The sequence below is a fragment of the Eptatretus burgeri genome, chromosome 12, assembly GCF_056783735.1.
Source record: "Eptatretus burgeri isolate ZD-2024b chromosome 12, Ebu_testis_v1, whole genome shotgun sequence".
In the NCBI taxonomy this organism is placed as follows: Eukaryota; Metazoa; Chordata; class Myxini; order Myxiniformes; family Myxinidae; genus Eptatretus; species Eptatretus burgeri.
Window position 1 is genome coordinate 46885904 of NC_140972.1, and position 20780 is coordinate 46906683.

General features: G+C 42.4%; 1 protein-coding gene across 2 annotated transcripts; it reads left to right on the plus strand.

Annotated features, from left to right (window-relative positions):
* Positions 1 to 263: 263 nt before the first annotated feature.
* CPOX (coproporphyrinogen oxidase) lies at positions 264 to 19563 on the plus strand. 2 transcript variants are annotated; one of them, XM_085850373.1, is made up of 8 exons: positions 266 to 650; positions 1818 to 2053; positions 7215 to 7361; positions 9614 to 9724; positions 9880 to 10021; positions 12144 to 12371; positions 13177 to 13281; positions 19269 to 19563. In XM_085850373.1, exons 1-8 carry the CDS (start codon positions 406 to 408, stop codon positions 19351 to 19353), a joined length of 1299 nt encoding a protein of 432 aa, XP_085706499.1. In that variant the 5' UTR covers positions 266 to 405; the 3' UTR covers positions 19354 to 19563. The 2 variants fall into 2 exon arrangements, with proteins under 2 accessions (XP_085706500.1, XP_085706499.1); XM_085850374.1 differs by lacking the exon at positions 13177 to 13281 and having other exon boundaries at positions 264 to 650.
* The last annotated feature ends 1217 nt before the right edge of the window (positions 19564 to 20780 follow it).

Below are 20780 nucleotides of genomic sequence, written 5' to 3' on the forward strand. Positions count from 1 at the left end.
GCTCGTGTAAGAATAATTCTACGTTCACTTCTGGGCTTTGCCTATTCCATATTAACAAAATTAAACCCAAAGGAATGAACCGTCGATGCAACGCCTAATACCCGTGTGTAATTTTCGAATCGGTTGCGATTTCGTGAGGCGACATGACCAAGATGGAAAAATACAAAGAAACGTTGATCGATGGTCCTTGTAGATGCAAAATAAAAATAAAAAATAAAAAAAATTCAATTGAAACGTCAATGAAACAAAAAAGGTCATTGTATATAGACTACCCCTTAAGCACGACTTTCGTCTTTACGCAACATCTGATAGTGCGGCCGTTGCTTCTCTTGGCGACAGATAAGACTGAAGTAAAATTTGAAAATCCAATTTCGTGAATTTCCTCACAAATCGAAAGCTCTCCAAATGCTCAGGACGATGGCGATTGGTGTGGGGAGAGCGGTGCAAACCGGGGCCTTGTTTCGTCGCCTCAGGACGCTTCATCCGTCGTCCGCGCGGGAACTCGCACAATGCGCTCGCGCGGGAACTCCTCAGGGGCCCGGTGGAGGTGTAAGGGCCGCTTCCGGTGCCGCCGTGCTCTCGGCCGTGGGACTCGGGCTCGCGGTTTGTGCGAGCAGGCGCGAACACGCCGAGCATCCCGTGCTGCTTGGGTGAGTTGATCAGTGTTGATATTCCGCGTACAATATTCATGCTTTTTGTTTTGTTTTTTATAGCATATTTATCTTGCGGTATTGAAGTTAGTCATTTGTGTTTGTATAACTTTTAAAAAATATATCGAAAAAGAAGGAGGTAACAGAGTTGGAGTTGAAACGAACCGTAAATTACAATCGGTTACACCGCCAATGATTACAATCGGTTACACCGCCAATGATTACAATCGGTTACACCGCCAATGATTACAATCGGTTACACCGCCTGAATTGCGAAAGTGAGCTAAACTGCAGAGAGGGGGAATTTTATTTATTACCGACTTACGGAGGACAGACAGGGTCAAGGGGTGATTTGTGAATGTGTGTAAATTGCGCGTCCCGACTGCTGCCATCAGTTGGTGGACGTTAGAAATCCCACGGCCAGTTAGCGAGATGGTGCCTCGCGGTATTTATATCGGACCAAACACAAGACGTCGTTTGTGAGAGCTGATTGATCTTCATTTAGCGCTCATGTAAATCACATCGTCCCAGCGCAGATGCACAACGAAAGGGGAAGAGGAAAACGGACACTGCATAAAACAAGGGGCGTTCTCAAGTGATGTCACGGCCTTAACCGATCATCATCTTCATCCTTCATCCAATTAAATCATCTGTCCTTCGCCAAGAGGAGGCGAGCTATCGCCGACAGGCAACGCCTCGGCCAAATTCAAAATTCCTGAGTTTGGAGTGCCGACTTGACGTCGTAACTGCTTTGGCAGCACCAACGTTTTGCATCGGGCATGGATGATGATGATGATGATGATGATGATGATGATGATGATGATGATGATGATGATGATGATGATGATGATGGATGACATTGAGGATGGGGTGGGAACAGGGGGGAAAAATTTTAAATTGAGAACAGGAAGATAGAAGGGAATGAAGTTGAGACAGGTGTAAGAAGAGAAGGTGTTTCTCACCGTTTCCACAGGCAATTTGAGGTCATTTCATAGTTTAATTCTATCAAAAACTCCATGAACCATTCCCCCTTACAAGTCCTTATCCCCAAAGTAGTAACCCCTTTGAGGTCTTTGTGAAAACATCCAGGAGTCAGCCACCCCATGGCCCTCCATCATAATTTATAACCAACTTCAATTCTCTCGACCCCCCCCCCCCCTCTCCTAGGTATGACACGAGTACTTTCATGGCTCCGACAGTCACACAAATTGCTGAACTTCGTCAAGCTGTTGAAGAGCAAAATAACTCTTCAGGGGAGTCAGGAAAGCTGGGGACTGGTGAAGACCAAACAAGAGTCGAGATGGAACTCCTAATTATGAAAGTTCAAGGTGACGTTTGTCATGAGCTCGAGAGGTTAGATGGAGAAGGTCAATTTTTGGTGGATTGTTGGAAGCGAGAGGAAGGTGAGTGCCAATTTAATGCTGCAGCACAAGCTTGATGGGCCAAATGGCCTCCTCCTGCACCAAAGTTCCCTGTTGTATCCTTGTAAATAAATAAAGTTGAGATGTGAGATGGAAAGAGCAGTTCTTCCAGAGTTTTTTCTAATTGGCAGATTTCTGCTTTTTGCTCTAATTTGGCCAATATTTAATAGAGAAGAGTTCACTTAAAATCCTCATACCCCCTGACTCTATCAGCTGGGTCTGTTGAGGGGTGGGTTCATATAATGGGTAAATATCAAAGCATTTTTATTTGATTCACATTATTAAAATTACTTCCACCACTGAAGGTGGACGGAGGTTATGTTTTCACCCCTGTCTGTTTGTCTGTTTGTGAACAAGATCTCAAAAAGTTGTGGATGGATTTGGAAAAAAAAATGGTGGAGAGCTTGGGTATGTTACACCAACGAAATTATTAGACTTTGGTGAAGATCCGGATCTGGATCTGAATCTGAGATTGTCTTTTGTGAATTTTTTACCACAGGAGAGATGGGCCAAAACCACCATATAGCAGGATATCTCAAAACATTGTGGACATATTTAGATGAAACTTGGTGGGCAATTTGCTTAAGTAATGAGGAACAATTGATGAGATTTTGGTGCAACGTCAATTTTTCCCACCTATGGAACCAACTTTCATGTTCTCTTCAATCTTATTCTTCCCTCCAAGTCTTCAGGAGAGCTGTTCACCACCATCTCAAATCATCCACCATCCAAAACCATGATCTTTTCTACCCCCATTAATCTGAGCTCAAGCGTTTGAACATCGGTATTACAGCTCTCTCTGAGGTTCGGAGACGAGATAGTGGTGAGATCATGGTGGGTGGTGACACCTATTCTTGGTTTGGTCGCTCTGATTGTTACCATACCCAAGGAGTTGCTGTAGCTGCGTCCACCAAGCTCATTCCAATGATAATTGAGGTAACACCGGTCAACGAGCGTATGATGAGACTGATGATTCGTCACTCCTTGAGTGTCGTTTCTCTGGTCTCTGTATATGCTCCGACTGAGGTGAGTGATCTCACCGTGAAGGACGGATACCTTACCACGCTCGAGTCTGTGGTTGATCAGTGCCCCAGGCAAGATACTCTTCTAGTCTTGGGGGATGTCAATGCATCAACTGGAAATCATAGGGATGATTATGAGACATATGTTGGTCCCCATGGGTCTGGAACTATGAACCAGAATAGCACCAAGTTCCTAGACTTTGCAAGAAGTCATCGACTTAGGGTGGCTGTTTCATGGTTTCAGTGACCACAAGCTCATCACTGGACTTGGTATTCCAACGCTGGTGGTGTGGCAAAGGAGATTGACCATGTGCTTGATGATGGTCACTGGAGGATGATCCAGAACTGCAGGGTCTACCGGAGTGCTCAGTTCCTCAATACCGACCACAGGCTTGTTGTAGCAACTCTGAAGTTGCACCTTAAATCCAGGAGAATGGTACCATCCCAACCTAGGCTGGATGTTGGCAAGCTCAGGGATGAGAGGTCAGCTGAGGAGTTTGCAGACAGGCTGAGTGGGGATTTGGGGTCTCTGAGTGCTTTGGGGAATCCTGAAGAGTTGTGGAGTGCCTTCAAGACCACCGTCATTAATGTTGCTGGTAGATGTCTTGGAACTCACCGGAGGGCGAAGAAGAATTTTGTCTCTCAAAGGATGCTGGTGGATACCATTGCCCAGAGTTGCAGGGCCATTGCCCAGAGTGGTAGGGTCAAGACCACCATCTTTGATTTTATGCCTGGTGTTGGCTTTATGGTTAGGGTGGTGGGCTTGGGATCTGAGGATCCTGAGTTCAAATCCCACTCGGCAGTTGAATTATTACCAGGTGGGGTTGACTGTGCCTGTCATCCTTCCGAGGTCAGCAAAATGAGTTACAGCTTGCTGGTATCCTGTGTCGGAGTGGCGACCTGTCCAGAATTGTGCCCAATAGCCAAGGAGACTGCTTAGGCAGCACCAATGCTCTGCACAGAGTATGCTCCCAATGGATGGAATGGATGGATCCTTGATGTTGATGGTGGATGTATTGGAACTCACTGGAGGGCGAAGAGGAATTTTGTCTCTCAAGGGACACTGGATACCATTGACCAGAGTCACAGGGCAAGGCTTATTGGCAGAGCCGAGCTGTTCAGGGAGTTGAGGCGTAAAACTGTACGTGCGCTGAGGGTGGACAAGGAGGCCTATGTGCGAGGCATCTGTGATTGGGTCTGAGCATCACCTTTGGTCAAGTGATTCTTGTCCTGCTTACAGGGGAATTTGCGCATTGCGTTCCTCCAAGCCCGTCCCTTAGTGCACTGCAGTTAGAGCTGAGGGTGGTGGGCTCTTGATGGAGGAGTCCGAAGTGACGGCCTGCTGGGCCAGTTACTTTGAGCGGTTGTACCAGGTTTATCCACCAGCTGTTGAGTTGGATGTCAGGGGTGTTACTATCCCTATTGCTGACCCTCCGCTCAACTGTGATCCACCTTCGTTTGTGGAAACACAGGCTGTGGTGAACCGGTTGAAATGGGATAAAGCTCTTGGGATCTGTGGCATCCATGCTGAACTTCTCAACACTGGTGGAAATGCTGTACTCGTGTCGTTGCATGCAGTTCTGTGCTATGCTTGGAACACAGGCATCATCCCAACTGACTGGAAGAGGGGCCTTGTTTTCCCTCTCTGGAAAGGGAAGGGTGATCGCCAGAACTGCAACAACTACTGAGGGGTGACGCTGCTCTAAGTGCCGGGCAACGTCTTTGCTCAGATAATTCTTGATAGGGTTTGCCACCATCTGCTTGAGCACCAGCGCCCAGAGCTGTCAGGCTTTACACCAAAAAGGTCAACGATTGACCATATCCTTGCTCTTGGGGTCCTCATTGAACGCAGACGATAGTTTCGGCAGGGGCTGTTTGCAGCCTTTGTTGATCTCTGCAAAGCGTTTGATTCAATGAATCGGGATGCCCTCTGGAGGATTCTTGGTCTTTGTGGGGTGCCACCAAAACTGATCGATCTGATGTCTGAACTATACTCTGGTACTGAGAATGTTGTGAAATGTGGTGCTACCATCTCCGACTTATTTCCAGTTGTTACTGGAGTTCATCAGGGTGTGTCCTGGCACCCACACTTTTCACCGCTTGCACGGACTGGATTCTGGAGAGGATGTCAGAGAGATCAAGCTGCAGTGCGTTGTTTGTGAATGTGAAGATCTCTGACCTTGATTTTGCAGATGATGCAGTCATCTTTGCGGAGACTGGAGATCCTTTTGAGGGCCCTCGAGGTGCTGAATGAGGAGTCAGAGCTGCTGAAATTATGGGTTTCCTGGGTCAAAACTAAGATCCAGGCTTTCAATAACATCTTGGATACCGCTATCTTGTCTCTACCTGTTTGTGGCGAGGATGTTGATGTCACAGAGAGATTCACCTACTTTGGCAGTGATATTCATGTCTCTGCTGGCTGTGAGCCAGAGGTCAATAGACGTCTGGGTTGGGCCTGGAGAGTCATGGCTCTGGCTCTCACTGATCCAGTCGTAAGCTCACCTGACTAAAGTTCAGGTCCTTCAGGTCCTTGGAGCTTCCAGTCTTGCTCTATGGATGTGAGACTTGGATTCTGATCAGGGATCTGAGACAGAGACTTAACTCCTTTGGTACCAGAGAATCCTTTGCTATCGCTGGTTTGACTTTGTGTCCAATGAGCAGTTTTTAAGAGAGACTCAAATGAGATTTGTTACCTGCATAGTCCGTGAGCGTCAGCTGCGGTTGTATGGATATGTAGCTCATTTTGCTGACGCTGATCCTGCTCACCAGATTCTCTCAGCGAGAGAGCCTCGTGAATGGAGGAAGCCAAATGGGTCAACCATGTGCCTTGTTGGTTGCAGCAGGTTGATCAGCATCCCAAGGAGATGGGGATGGGCCAAGCATCTGCTTGGGGGATGGCCATACAGAGGCCCCTGGAGTACCGGGGGAAAGTGGATGTAGCGACTCGCTGCTCCAGCACATGCTCCCATACCTGATCTGACCTTAACCCCATCTCCCATCCTAAAGCTCAACTCCTTCCAAATTTCCAGTTTTTCCTTCCTGAGTGCTTGCTTCTGTATCCATCTTGTCCACCCCATGTATGTGGTGGCCACACCCAGCTCTTTCAGACTATAACCAGGTCGACATTGGTCAGGTGTTTTACATTCCTAATTTAGCAAAGATATCCTAATCTCACCTTTTAATTTAGTTATTAAACCTTGATTATATGGCCGGCCACTTGACAACCTGTTTTATGTGGCCAACAGTCTCGACAACCATATTTGCGTCGAGCAATATTTTGCGATGTTTAATAACCTCAATTAGATGGCCACCTGTTTTATGTGAATACGTTTTTTAATTTCACTTAAAATTAGTTTGCATTTTGTAAAAAAAATCTTGCATTTTTCCGTTCTGATTTATAAGGTTTTCAAGATGGCAGTGTCGATTTTACATGGGTCAAAGGTCAAAAGTTGTCACAGCGTAGGAATGAGAATGTAGTGCTGCTGGAGCCAAAAGCACTTAATTTGCACCTGATTATATTTTTGTTGAATTTCCTGATGAGGAGTGCAGATTAGGAGAGACATCTTGCATCGCTTGGGAATGTCTGCCACTTGCTTAGTTTAGTTGTTTAGTTGCACTTGCTGTTTGTTTTTTTAAATATTAATTGTTCTGAATAGTCTACCCCTGGGAAATGCTGAAAATGGAAGAATTGGCTGCATCGATTGTTGAATTTTTTTTTTTTACATAAAATGGAGTGATAATGTCGCAGGCTGACAAAAAAGTTGGGGTGAGTAGCTAGTTTAGCAGTCTTTCGGAAAGGGCAACAAGCCTTCCTGCCACCAACCACCCCCCCCTCCCCCCCCCCCGTCCACGGCAAAGCCTTTATGGTGGAGGCAATTGTGGGGCAAGACTAGCAATAAACACAACTTATTTTGCACGATGTGTAATTATACCATGAATCTTGAAATAAAGAATGATTTGTTCAATTGACATCCTTCTTCATTCTTTTCTCTCTTATGAATATCTGCATTTGTTTCCTTATTTCAGTCACCTCCCCCTTCCCCACCCCTCCCCACACCCACTCTCAAACATTACCAGCTTTAATTAATCTCCAAAAAGTTTTGTCTGTCTTTGACCTGCAGGTGGAGGTGGCATTACATGTGTGATGCAAAATGGCAAGGTGTTTGAGAAGGCCGGGGTCAATGTTTCTGTTGTGCATGGAAAGCTGCCACCTGCAGCAGCCGCACAGATGCGCAGCCGTGGGCATACTTTAAAGGCTGGGCCCGATGGTACCTCATGAATATTCTTCACCAACTACAATTATAGAATTGCACTTAAAGTTGTCCAAAGCATCTTTTAAAAGATTTCAAAGACTCCGCCAGATTAAAAATTACTGTATTTCACATTTCTGTCATGGTTGTGTAGTCGATGGGATGTGGTGAAAAGATGAGAGAGCAAGTAAAGAACAGATGGTGGTTTATGATTGATCTTCGAAATGTTACATTCTTACCTCCACCCCCGAACCCCTTCACATCTGTCTATTTGTCTGTGAGCAGGATATCTCAAAAAGTTATTGACAGATTTGGATGAAATTTGGTGGTCAGGTTGGGTTTGCGACAAGGAAGAATTGATTCAGTTTTGGTGAATATTCAGATTCGGATCCAGATACTAGAATTCTTAAAGTGATTCTTCACCACTGAGAGTGAGAGCTAAAAACGATATATGGCACGATATCTCATGAGGTTCAGGATCGATTCTGATTAAACTTGGTGGACAGATTGGGTGTTTGGCAGGGAGGAATTCACTAGATTTAGGTGATGATCCGGATCTGGATATGAGAATTTTTAATTTTTTTCAGCGATTCTTCATCATTGAGAGATGGGGCCAAAAATCATATCGAGCACAAAATTTGAAAAAGTTGTGGACGGATTATGACAGAACTTGGTAGATGAGTGGGTCGGTGACAAGAACAAGCTGATTATATCTTGCTTTAGGTCCACATGCATATCTGGCCTCTCAGTGGGATACAAAATGTAAACTGTTCAGCCTGGCTTCGGTATGCAGTCCACCGAGTGTCGTTATAGTGACAAATGCAATTAGGTTTGAATGTGTATCGTTAAGTGTGTGGGGTACAGTGTAGTTATTAAAATGTATGGCCTTAGCATTGATCAGGTGCTTGCATAAGATAGATCATTTTACCTGAATCAAAGACATTGTGTTTAGGTTAACTTGTTCTGTTTTTGTAAGCCGTTGGAAGGCAGTGTTGTTTCCACCCACCTCCACTTCTTTGTTTCTCTTTTTCCCTGTTTGTGGAACTGCCTTCTAGAGATGGTTCATTCCTCCCCTTCCCTCCCCTCCAAAGCTTCAAGTTGGTGGCACACTACCATTTCATGTCATCCCCCATCCCTCCCTTTCATATTTTTTACCCCATATAAACCCTGCCTAACCCAACTAACTCTCTTACCTGCAGGTTTCCTCCCCTCAATAACCATTATGTGCCTACATATGTCGAAGCCATTTTTCCATAAATGTGATAAAACATTTTGAAGCATTGCAAGATACTGGGCCAATTTAATTGCCCCTTCGATTGAATAAGATGTTGGCTTGACATGCTGCACCACTTTCAGTTGCCTGTCCACAAATGCTCAAAACAGTTTCACAATGTGATATATGACACTAATAATTGCTTCATACCAAAAACTGAAAATAAAAGACCACCTCATGAGCCAGCCTTTGCAATTTAGACAGGAATTAAAAAAAACTTAGATTCCATTGCCATCAAGCTTGCATGTTAGAAAGTTACTGTGCCACCCCTCACATGGAAGGGGATCAGCATAGCAAGGAACTCGGAACAGCAAGCTTATTGTTCTTCCTGAAGGATGGAATTTTCCCATGTACGACACTACTTTTTGTCTTTGCAAGATTTAAATTCATGTGGATTTAGCATTAGAGGTTGCATGTTTGACAGTGCATGATCCAAGATCATGATGGACAAACATTTTGCTTTCATGTGCCCCACTTTGCCTTATCTGCAGGCCTCGACACTGTGTTCATCAAGAAAATATGCAGACACCGTTTTACGAGAGCAGGAAATAAGGGGAAGGATCAAAGAGAAACTATTAAGCCAAGGTTTAAAATTAGAGAAGTAAACAGCATTAAATATTTTAAAGATAATTGCCTTTAATACACCAGGTGAGATATTTATGTTTCCATTTGAAACCTGCCTCATGATGTCGGCCAGGCCATTGTCTTCCACAAAATCCCAAATCCTAGATACCATTATGTGTTTGTCCATTGTCGACTTATGTCCTTGTCTTGCACGTGATTTATCTACAACCTCCACTATGAATGAACCTGACATCATTGGGGGTGGGTGAACAGAACAGTTGATATCAGTGTTTGTTTGGTTTAAAGATTGTACAAATTTATTTATCTGTTTATATTTGTGGAAACTTTTAAAACAATCTAGTACATGTTGCAATGTCCCCCCCCCCCATCACCAAAAGCTTCTCCCTTCTCTCTTTCTGTCCCTTGTTCCCAGGTTTACTTCCTTTTGTAGCAATGGGTGTCAGCTCTGTAATTCATCCTTTAAATCCGCATGTACCGACAATGCACTTCAACTACCGCTACTTTGAGATCCAGCAAATAGATGGTGATTATATGTTATCCAAGCTCTTTTATGATTCCTGTTTTCCAGAAACATTCCGAATCCCTCACATGTTTTTCCCCTCACATTTCTCCTGCCTCATATATCAGTTCAGACACCAGCACAGACTATTTTTTCTTCTTTCTTTGCTTTTGACCAAGGTACCAAGGACTGGTGGTTTGGTGGTGGTAGTGATCTTACTCCATGTTACCTATATCCGGATGATGCTTCACACTTCCATAAAACCCTGCAGTCAGCTATGAAGCCTCATAGTCCTCATCTATATCCTCATTTCAAGAAATGGTCAGTACCTTACCCATTATTTACACTTCACCTTCACCACTTATTGAAAATATTTACGATACCTTACGGATGCACATCATACCATCACAGTTTTCAACTTTTATTTTCCAAAGTCCTATGTTCTATCCCAGGCTTTTTGATCCCATTTTTATCATCTACGAGTAAACGTACCTGGCATTGCCGGGCAATGTTAGGTCTCCTCATACCCCTTCCCCTCCCTCCTCCCACCACACCCCACCCTTCCCTTCACTCCTCCCACCCCACATCTCCTCCCATCAGACTCCCACCCACCCCTACCCTCCCTCCTCCCACCCACCCCTCCCTCCAGACTCCCACCTCATCCTTCCCCTCCCTCTTCCAACCCTACACCCCCTCCCTTTTGATTCCCACCCACCCCACCCCACCTCCTTCCCCTCCCTCCTCCCACCCCACCCCCTTCCCTACGACAGGTGGTGGCTCGTGTGTTTGTAAGTTGTGAATTGTGAGAAAATGACTGTTTAAAATCCCCCGTCAGGTGTATCGTGGTAAAAAAATGTGATCCTATAAAGTTTTGTCACGATAACCGTGAGTGCTGAGAGGAGTAGACAGCCATTACCAAGCAGCTTGTACAGCACTAGCCATGTGGCTTAAACACTCAAGCAAGCACTTCAATAAAGTTGATAAAGCACGGCTGGCTTGGTGGTCGATTAGGCCTAAGTCACATTTGCTCTACGGCTTAAATATGGCGGCCGTACACCCCCTGAATTGACAGAAACGTGCGGCGGCCGCAGAGTTTCTGAGGTGGCCTCAGGGTGGCCCTACGCCGTATGGCTATCTTTTACAGGCCGTAGGGGTCACCGTGGAATTATAGCGTGGAGTTATAACTTTTTTTCATTTCTACGTTGGCTGGAGCAATTCGACAAGCCGAAAAAAAGGACTGGTATATACTGTATACCCTCTCGTTACTGTCCGTCTGGCCGCACGTTCGCCTTAGGGCCCCCCTGCGGTCGCCCTGTGGTCGCCTTGCGGGCACCTTGCGTCTGCCTTGAAAATTCTATGGCCGCCGCAGGGACGCCCTAAGGTCACCGTGCGACATCAAATCAAAGACCGTACTGCACCCCCACGTTTTCGGTCTCCACAATTTCTAAATACCCCGTGCGGCTACCCGAAAAATAAAAACATATGTGACTGCTACATTGTGTGACCATGGAAATACTGCGGCCGCCCTATAATTGCTGGTGGCCGTAGATGTTGTAGACCCTACGGCCGCCGTGCCAAATATGACTAAGGCCTTAGCGATGGACACAGTGAAGATCAGGCATTCGATGATGTACGCTTTATCGTCATTATTTTCGTTACACTTTCGGCACATTCCTTCATCTTTTCTTCACTCAATATAATTCTCTGAACACGAGAAAAAGTTAAGTTTAATGCTTTGGCAATTTGTAAATTTGGAGATGGAGGGATCACAGCCTTGCTTGCTTAATATAAGGTAAACACATAAATTTGCTTAGTTATAAGAATGGGTAATTTCTTTAAATTTGTGGATTTCACTGTAAAAATGTAGTCCAGCAGCTCCAATGCTCAAATCTGTAGACAGATTTTGATTGTGTACTTTAATTAGTCCACGAGAGGTCAATTGTGGAAAATTGCCAAGGCATTTTTGAATAGGCCAAAACAAATGGCGGATTAAGACCCCTGCAAGGGAAAGCGGGCTGACCAAGGATAGGCCTGATGTTGTTTTTTCATGATGAGATTAGTTAATTATATTCAAAAGGGATGTTTAAATTTACTCCCAAACACTCAGTTTTCATTCAGACACTCCCTTGGCGTTCCTTAAGTATGCATGCAACGTTCCGGGTCCATAGGTTTCATGGTTTTGGAGTTATGGAGGAGACGTACTGACACACACTGACATTTATTATTATCGATGATAAACCTTTTTTCTCCTCGTCTGTTCTGCATGCAGATCTAATTTAATATTTAATGGAGGGCACATATATTTATCTTTGAATCTTTCACCCTTCCTTTTGGAATTCTTTCTCTTTCACCTATCTTTCAAATAATTTTATTCTTCATTTTATTCTCCCCTTTTCCATCTCCATTGCTCACCCCATTTTCGGCCTATTTCACTCTCCCCTAGGTGTGACGATTACTTTGTAAATACCCATCGTGGGAATGAGCGAAGAGGAATTGGGGGAATTTTCTTTGATGATTACTGCCCAGAGGGAGAGAGCGGCCAGACTGCACTCTCGCTCGTTCGCTCTCTCACGAATGCTATCATTCCTGCTTACTCTCCCATTGTTGAAAGGCGAATGGGAATTACGTATTCTGACTTGGAATGGGAGTGGCAGCAACTACGCCGAGGACGGTGAGGTGGTAACTGAGGTCAAGGCGATTGCTATGTTTTCTGCATGATTCCATTAAATGTGGACCATATTTCCAGTGACTTAATCGGATTCAGGATAGTCGAGGCCCTCGAGGGATGCACACTACCCTCTGAGATGTCGAGCTTCTGTTTGAAATCCCCTCACAGCTATAAACTGTCATCCCAATGTTTCACAGGCAGGATGCTTCATCAATTTGTGTGCCGTCCCTTGGATGGCCATTAACTGGATGTCTCGTCTGCCTGCATTAGTTGGTCGACGTTAAAGATCCCACTGTGTCATTTGTGAAGCTTAGGCGAGTTATCGCCGGCACCCTGAACAAATTCCAAATTCCTTCTCTGACTTCCCGTGTCAGAGTTGCGACCCATCCAGTATTGTAATGCCGGCTAAGAAACTGCTTCAGCAGAACCAATGTTCTGTATAGACATGGTACATGATGATGTTAATCTGGTTGAAACTGGTTTATTACATTTAGCTTCGGTAGCATAAAAATACTCGGAGCATTGCCTCTTTTCTTTGAGGCAGAAACCAAAACCAATCTTTCGGTGAATGCAAAGTTGTAACATAACTAACTTCACAGAATTATTCGTCATTCATATCTGCATGATATAAACAATTTGATATTTTATATCATACATCAGCAAATGTAAATATACAAAATACACTCATAGTCATGAATTAAGGTTGGCACTTCTTATTCTTATCATGCATTATCTGAGTTAATTTACCCTGACATTTGTAAGTTTCAATTAATGATTGGTGTATTTTTTTTATTTTTATAATTTTAAGCTATGTGGAGTTCAATCTCGTTCATGATCGAGGAACAAAGTTTGGCCTTATGACCCCTGGTTCCAGAACCGAGAGCATCCTGATGTCTCTTCCTCTTACAGCCAGGTATGTACTCCTTTGTGCTGCTCACCCATTACACTCTCTACTTATTTTAACAGCCCCAATTTAAACCCACCTTCATGTGGGTTCAGCCAAAATAAGATTTTTGGTCCAAGTCTTTCACAAACTGACTGGCCAGGTCTGACGTTGCACTGAAGGTGGTAGGAATTTGGAATTTTGACAGGGTAATGAGGATAATCGCCTACTCTTCATGAAAGACACCATGAAACCATTAACATTCACAAATGACCAGTGCTGGGAGAAAGATTCTCCAGTTTAACGTCCTTCCAATGGATGGCACATGTATTGATATATCACCATGCATGCAAGCCATCTGGGTGATAGCTTATTGCTGGGTTTATAGTCGAACCCAGGGTAGACAACTCAAAGGTGAGTGTGCCCATCTCCAAGCTGTCCTGCCAGCCCTTTCACCCATTACTATACAACCTGAAATCTTACATAAAGCTTGTCCTTATTGTCTCTTTTAACCGAGATGCACAGGTTATTCCACTCATCCATACATTAATGTAGGGCCAAATGTCATAAATATGGCCCAAGTATTTTTCGCGTGTAAATTGGAGGAACCAGATGAATTATTATTCTTTCAGATGTTCTGAATCAAAACAACTTTGGTGCCAGGTTTTTCAGTGTATATTGAGCTCCATCAAAACATGGTATGGGGTGATTGGTCTGATAACGTATTTATGTGAGGGGGGGGCTGGAGGGGGTGAATAACTAATTTTTTTGCTGCTGCCAAGGCCAGAGGGCTGAAACTTAACAATATATACTGTATATATTTTGTATAAGATTGGGTGGTTGGAATTATACATTTTTTAATGAAGAACCAGGCACTTCCAACCAAAAGTAAAACTAGATCTACTCTGCTAATTTGAATAAATAAGCAAGAGTGGACCTTGTTTCACCAGTTTCACAGCCGGCTTCCTCGGGCCAATAAACTAGACTCTATTGGCCTGAGGGAGCTGGTGAAATCTCTTCTGACACCGGGTCTGCTCTTGCTTATTTGTTCAAATTAGTGAAGTACATCTAGTTTTACTTTTGGTTGGAAGCGCCTTCTTCCTCTTAAAAAAAAACAACAAAAAAAAAAACACATACATCTACATATATATATATATATATATATATATATATATATATATATATATATATATATATATATATATATATATGGTTCTATCAGAAAATATATTATAAAAAACAACAAGATGTTCTCCCATGATGACATCACAGTGAGGCCATGTGACATCCGATCTTTTGAAACCCCATATTTTGGCCGATTTTTGGATGATTTTCTTGTCTGAATGTATTCTCTCTCAAAAGTAGACAATTATAGTGGGAAGTCATCATTGTTAGGTTGACTGTAAGATTGGTAAACTTTTAGTTTTTATTTTTAGGAGTAAATGCTACTCATGCGAATACCCTATGGCTGTCAATTTTAATGTGACACATTGCCAGAAAAAGCTGTTATTTTGAACCAGACTTTGAGGTACAGCTCTGTCCAACCGTGGTCGGTATGGTCGAGATTTTCCACTTCACTGCTTTTCACGGTCACCTGGACCACATAAATCAGTCACGCGGAATCCCTCGACCATGCAGACCATGGTCACGTCTGTACTTCATAAAGTCTGGCGAATCTTTGTAATGATGCTAACATTTGCTCTTCAATTTACCAAAATTTACAGGTTCCTGAAATTTGATCGAAGGTAAACCAATGGATTACAACCTGTGTTTGAAGTGAATAAAACCAGTGAGTGCTTCATATGACCTTTTTTTGGAGTCGGTTTCCATCCAGGCGGTGTACAAAGATGTTTCCTCATTCATCCTAAGACTGGATGATTGAGGAAACATCTTTGTACACCTAAATATCTAGCAAAAAAGTCTGGCTAAATATCTAGCAAAAAAAATTCTCGACCATTTCAAGGACAAAAGAGTTGTATCGACACAGGGCAGAGCAGTGTGTCATGAAAACGTTGACAATCTAACCAGTACCAAAGAAGAGGCTGATACAATCATGATCCTACATGCTATAGACACTGCAGGTCCAGGTGTTACCATCCATGTCTCCTGATATAGACTATTTGTTTTGGCACTCTGCCAGTTTCCTGGACTTGGTGAACACACCCATGCCATTCTGGAAACTGGTGACAAACAGCAGACATGCATATACTATTAGGCCTAGAAACAAAACCCTTGGTGAACTGCTGTCTAATGCTCTACCAGGGTTTCACTGCTTTAATGGATGTAACAACACCAGGGATTTGCGGGAAAGGGAAAAAACTTCATTCTGGAAGATTTTCAAGAAAGCAATTCCTCTAATAATGAATGCCTTTATTCATCTTGTGAATACAGAAGAGCCTATAAAGGATATGATGGATGGACCGGAGGAATTCTTGTGCAAATTGTATCAGTCAAAAACGGCCATAAAGGAGATGAAGAAGCTTCACTTGGAGCTGTTCCGAAAGAATCAGGCCGAGGCAGAGAGATTACCTCAAACACATGGAGGATTGAAGCAGGCAATAGGACGTGCTCATTATCAGGCAATGGTCTGGTGCCATGACGATATAGCATGCCCACAGCTTCCCTCACCAGAATGTCATGGCTGGAAGAAGGAAGGTGTATACTGTATACATTCCCTGGGTGTGCGCTGCCGCTCGCCACGTCGCCACAGGGTGAATCCCCCTTACCTGTGGCTAATATTTTAAACCACCCATTAGCCACTGTGGCTAATCCATGTTTTAGTGGGGTTTTTTTTTTACCAGTTTTAGACAAATTTTGGGTGATTTTAGCACAGAATTCAACCTTCGTTGAGACGGCCGCCATTTTGTATGTTTTGATTACGGGAATCACGCATGATTTCGTACAAGCTTATATATACTAACTTTAGTAGTTTTAAACTAGTTTCTATTTAAAAAAAATCGACCGAAATTATGCATGATTTCCATGATTGTCGTCTCAAAATTTTATTTTAATTTTTTTGAAAAAAAAATTTTTTTTTCCGGAATGATTCGGCGCGACTCGGCGCTACTCGGCACTACATGCTTCGTTGGGTCAGTGGTTTCCAGGTGAGTTTTGACACAATCAGTAGTAGTACCTGTAGTAGGACGAGTTTGTTTGGATGAGAGAGTTTGTTTGGATCAGTGAGTTTGATGGGTGACTTTGGTTAGTTGGATGAGTGAAGTTGATGGGTGAGATTGGTTGTATGAGTGAGTTTGATGTTTGACATTGGTTGGAAGTGTGAGTTTGATGTGTGAGATTGGTTGTATGAGTGAGTTTGATGTATGAGATTGGTTGGATGAGTGAAGTTGTTGGGTGAGATTGGTTGGATGAGTGAGTTTGACTGGCACGAGGTTGGTGCAATCCTTGTCCACAACCACCCCCATCCCCCACTACCACCTACGAAAAGCACAACGACCATACCCCCCCCCCCACACACACACACACACACACACACACACACACACACACACACACACACACACACACACACACATCACCACCGCCACCATCCCTCACAATTACCACCTCCCCTGATGGTCGTTCATTCAACCAATCTCACACGTCAAACTCGCTCATCCAACCAATCTGAACAATCCAACTCACTCGTCCAACCAACCTCACCCATCAAACTCACACATCCGCCTTAAATTAACTTATTATTTCATATTGCTAAAAAAACTTTTTGAATAAAATATGTGGCTATTTCCTTTCTCCTGTGGCTAATCATTATAATCCTGGATTAGCCACAGTGGCTAATTCCTTTTGAAAGCCAGAGCACACCCAGATTCCAGTTGTTACTGAGCAACATCAACATGTTAAGGCAGCAACATCTGCCATAATTGAATTGATCGTGCATCGATGCAGTCGAGGAGAGTGCAGAGGTTCTAATTGCTCCTGTCACGGAGCTGGTCTTGTTTGTACTGAAATGTGCTCCTGTGAAGCATTGGATGAGAACTGTTCCAATACTGACATTAACCTGATGGATGATTCAGATACCTAAGATAACAGTGAAGAAGATGAGGACGTATAATGAATGGACTGTATTCCCCCAATGTGCTCAACCGCAAATTCCATCGAATCCATGGATATGGGTTGTCAGAACTTTTATATTGTTGGAACTGTTATGTTATCACAACTTTCATTTGTATTCCACTGATATTTTCAATGTGATCCACAGTTATGGGTGTGTGTAGCATTAATTCCACAGATGTGGTAAAGTATATTCAAATAATTGTCTTTTCTGGTAATTAACTGATGTGCACGTAATCCACCGAGGTGGTCAGTAGAATATCATAGATGGCAGGTTTACTTACAAATGTTTTGGTTTGTTTGTGCTAAGTTGTCCCTGAATGTTGTTTAACCTTATGTAGCCTGGATAGCATGAGACCGTCTGTTGCTCAACAAAATAGTGCTATCACAAATTAAGCCCACTGTCCAGATGGAGATATTGTAAATAAAGATGATTCCCAGAAATAGCTTTTTCCCATGTTTTTTTTTTGTGGTGGGAGTCAGGTAGGGTCAATATTTAGTGTAAAATAACAAGAAATATTTATAAATCATTATCTTGTCAACAATGTTTTTTCTATCTTATCAATCTTTCTTTGTGAGAAAAATTACAAAAAACAACCATGGTGTGAATTTTTGCAAGATAATGTTACTCTGACGTCATAATAGTGGCCATGTTGGAATATTTTATTTTATATATTTTTTTAGATTGTAGCATAGAACTTAATCTGTACGTACACTGCAGAAAATTTCAGCCCTCAAGCTTGAATGAACATGAAAAATATACAAGATTTCTAACCACACATCCATAACTACTGTATATGCAATGAAAACTCTCAGATCTGAAATATCCCAAAATCTGAACAAAATTTGAACTTCCAAAAAATTATTTAAAAAAAATATTAATGCGTCATCTGCTTATAATATTGATTCATCTGTGGTGTGATGGACACATTCAAGAAGAAGTTCACCATCAATATCTGTATTTTGCAGTTCCACGTGCATGGAACTCGGTGACGCAACCAACATTCAAAAATGCGTGGCATAAGTCATGGCCACTTACCATATTCGATGATGCAGAGCAACTTGAAGACTTTGAAGTTTTTAAACTTTCAAGTGAGAAGGTTGATGCAGTAGAATTGATACATTATGCAAAGGGTATGAACACTGAAGTGGCCAAGGACTTGCAAGAAGATGATATCGTGGAGTGGATGAATTGCGATAGTGAAGTACCTGTGGTCTGCAAGATGATGGATGAAAAGATTGTTGACATGGTTATTAACCCTAATGAAGAAAATAATGATGACAGTGAAGAAAAAAAAATGCAGAAGATGGCCATTGATCAGGGAATAATATTGAGGGAACAGTATATAAGCTGCAGGGGATGAATTTTATCTCTGAACAAGAAATAATGAATATTTATCTTACCCAAGAGAAACTAATGAAGGAGAAACCAAACTTCTTGAAACAAATGACTCTTCAGGAAATGTTTAAGAGGGTAACAAAGCATTGCAAACAAACTTTAAGTGCTAGTTGAACCTCTTCACAAAGCTTGTCCTCCTTGACCCTTCATTCCTCCCCACATCCCTTATTTGTCCAAATCCCCCTCTATTTTTGTCCTTCAACCCTGCTGTTGGTTGAAGAACAAATTTTTTGTCAACTAAACGATGCCATGTCTTAATTTTACCAAAAAATACCACTAAATGTGAAATGAAAACCTGGCACTATAATTTTTCTGATTCAGGACATATTAAAGATTAATAATTACTGTGGTGCCAATGGTTTACAAACATACTCACGTTCTGTGCGGACCAACAGACAAACAAACAAATGAACCCAAATGCAATACCCTCTCCTCTGGCGAGGGTAAATATGTGAGACAGACATTTGCATGCCTTTTGCTGAGTTTATTTTGGACGTCATCGGTTATATCTACGTATATAAATGTTTGTTGTTGCTTTCCTTTTCCCAAGGTGGGAGTACAAGCATGAACCTCCCGCTGGTTCTCGGGAAGCTGAGTTGTTGGAGGTCCTTCGACAACCAAGAGAGTGGGTTTGAACTCGGTTTCCAAACTCCTATTTCCCATTGTTCAAGTGACACAGATGCCTGCTTTTCATTCTCATGACTCTTTTGCTGATTATTTTCAATCATAAATTTGGAAAACAAAAAGTAATCTGAATTTACATTTTCCATTTTTGTAAAATATAAATTCAGTAACATTTTCTGAAACATGTATTTCGTAATTAAAAGTGATTGTCATTGAATGCATATTTCATTCCTTTCATTACATTTATCCAATTGTACAAGTCATGTTGTGTCGGCCCATATGAAAAAAGTACTTCAGGAAAACGACATTATTAGTACTGGTACATTATTTTATCGAGTACGAGTACTGCATTTTTTTTTTAATCAATCAAACTTTTTGAAATGAATGCATCCGATATATAATTCTAATTGTAATCAATATTTGCACATAATGCCCCATGAAATATGTGTTTGCACTTCCAAAAATAATTTTCTTAGTAAGAAAATATTTTCTTGAAATAAGGAAAGTTTTCTTGAACAAGAAAACCATAAGAAAAATTTTCCTGCCGCAAGGAAGACCAAGGTCCTTCTTGCCCGGTTGCTCAGTTTGGTCAGACGGCCAGCTATTGGAAGAGTGGTTGTAGAAGAGTGGTTGTAGAAGAGTGGAAGAGTGGAAGAGTGGTTCCCCTGTAACCAGGAAGAGTGGTGAGTTCCATATTCTTTCCATTTCCTAATGCTGGAGCTCACTGTGTTCTTGGGAACTTTCAACACTCGAGAAATTGTTTTATACCCTTCCCCAGATCTATGCCGCCTCACAATTCTATCTCGAGTTCTAAGAACAGTTCCTTGGACTTCATGATTGAGTTTCTGCTCTGACATGCACTGTCAACTGTGGGACCTCATATAGAAAGGTGTATTTCTTTCTAAATAATGTCCAATCAATTGAATTGGTCATAGGTGGACTCCAATCAAGTTGTAGAGACATCTCACGGATGATCATAGGAAATTGGATGCACCTGAGCTCAATTTGGAGTGTCATCCCAAAGAGGTTTAATACTTATTGACTCAAGACATTTCAGCTTTTTATTTTTCATTAATTTGTAAAAAAAAAAAAACTAAAAACATGTTTTCACTTTGTCATTATGGGGTATTATGTGTGTATCAGTGACAAAATTTTCAAAATTTAATCTACTTTAAATATAGGTTGTAATACAACAAAATGTGACAAAAGTCGAAGGGTGTGAATACTTTCTGAAAGCACTGTACATAAACGACCTCTCCAATGCTCTGGAAACCCTCTTGCCCTTTGTACAGATGACTTAATTGTTCTGTGCAGTACACCCATCTCACTAACTTGTAAGCTGCAGCTGTGTTACTGTCTCCTCCTCCTCCTCCTTTGTGTGCAACACAAGGCTACGAGTAGCATCATTGGCTGGAGGTGCAGCTATGCCACTGATGCA

Bases quoted from the DNA above. Each gene is read 5' to 3' on its own strand.
- CPOX (XM_085850373.1), top strand. From the start codon at position 406: ATGCTCAGGACGATGGCGATTGGTGTGGGGAGAGCGGTGCAAACCGGG. The intron at 2,054-7,214 runs GTGAGTGCCAAT...TTTGACCTGCAG, and splicing joins TTGTTGGAAGCGAGAGGAAG to GTGGAGGTGGCATTACATGT. The intron at 7,362-9,613 runs GTACCTCATGAA...CCTTGTTCCCAG, and splicing joins TTTAAAGGCTGGGCCCGATG to GTTTACTTCCTTTTGTAGCA.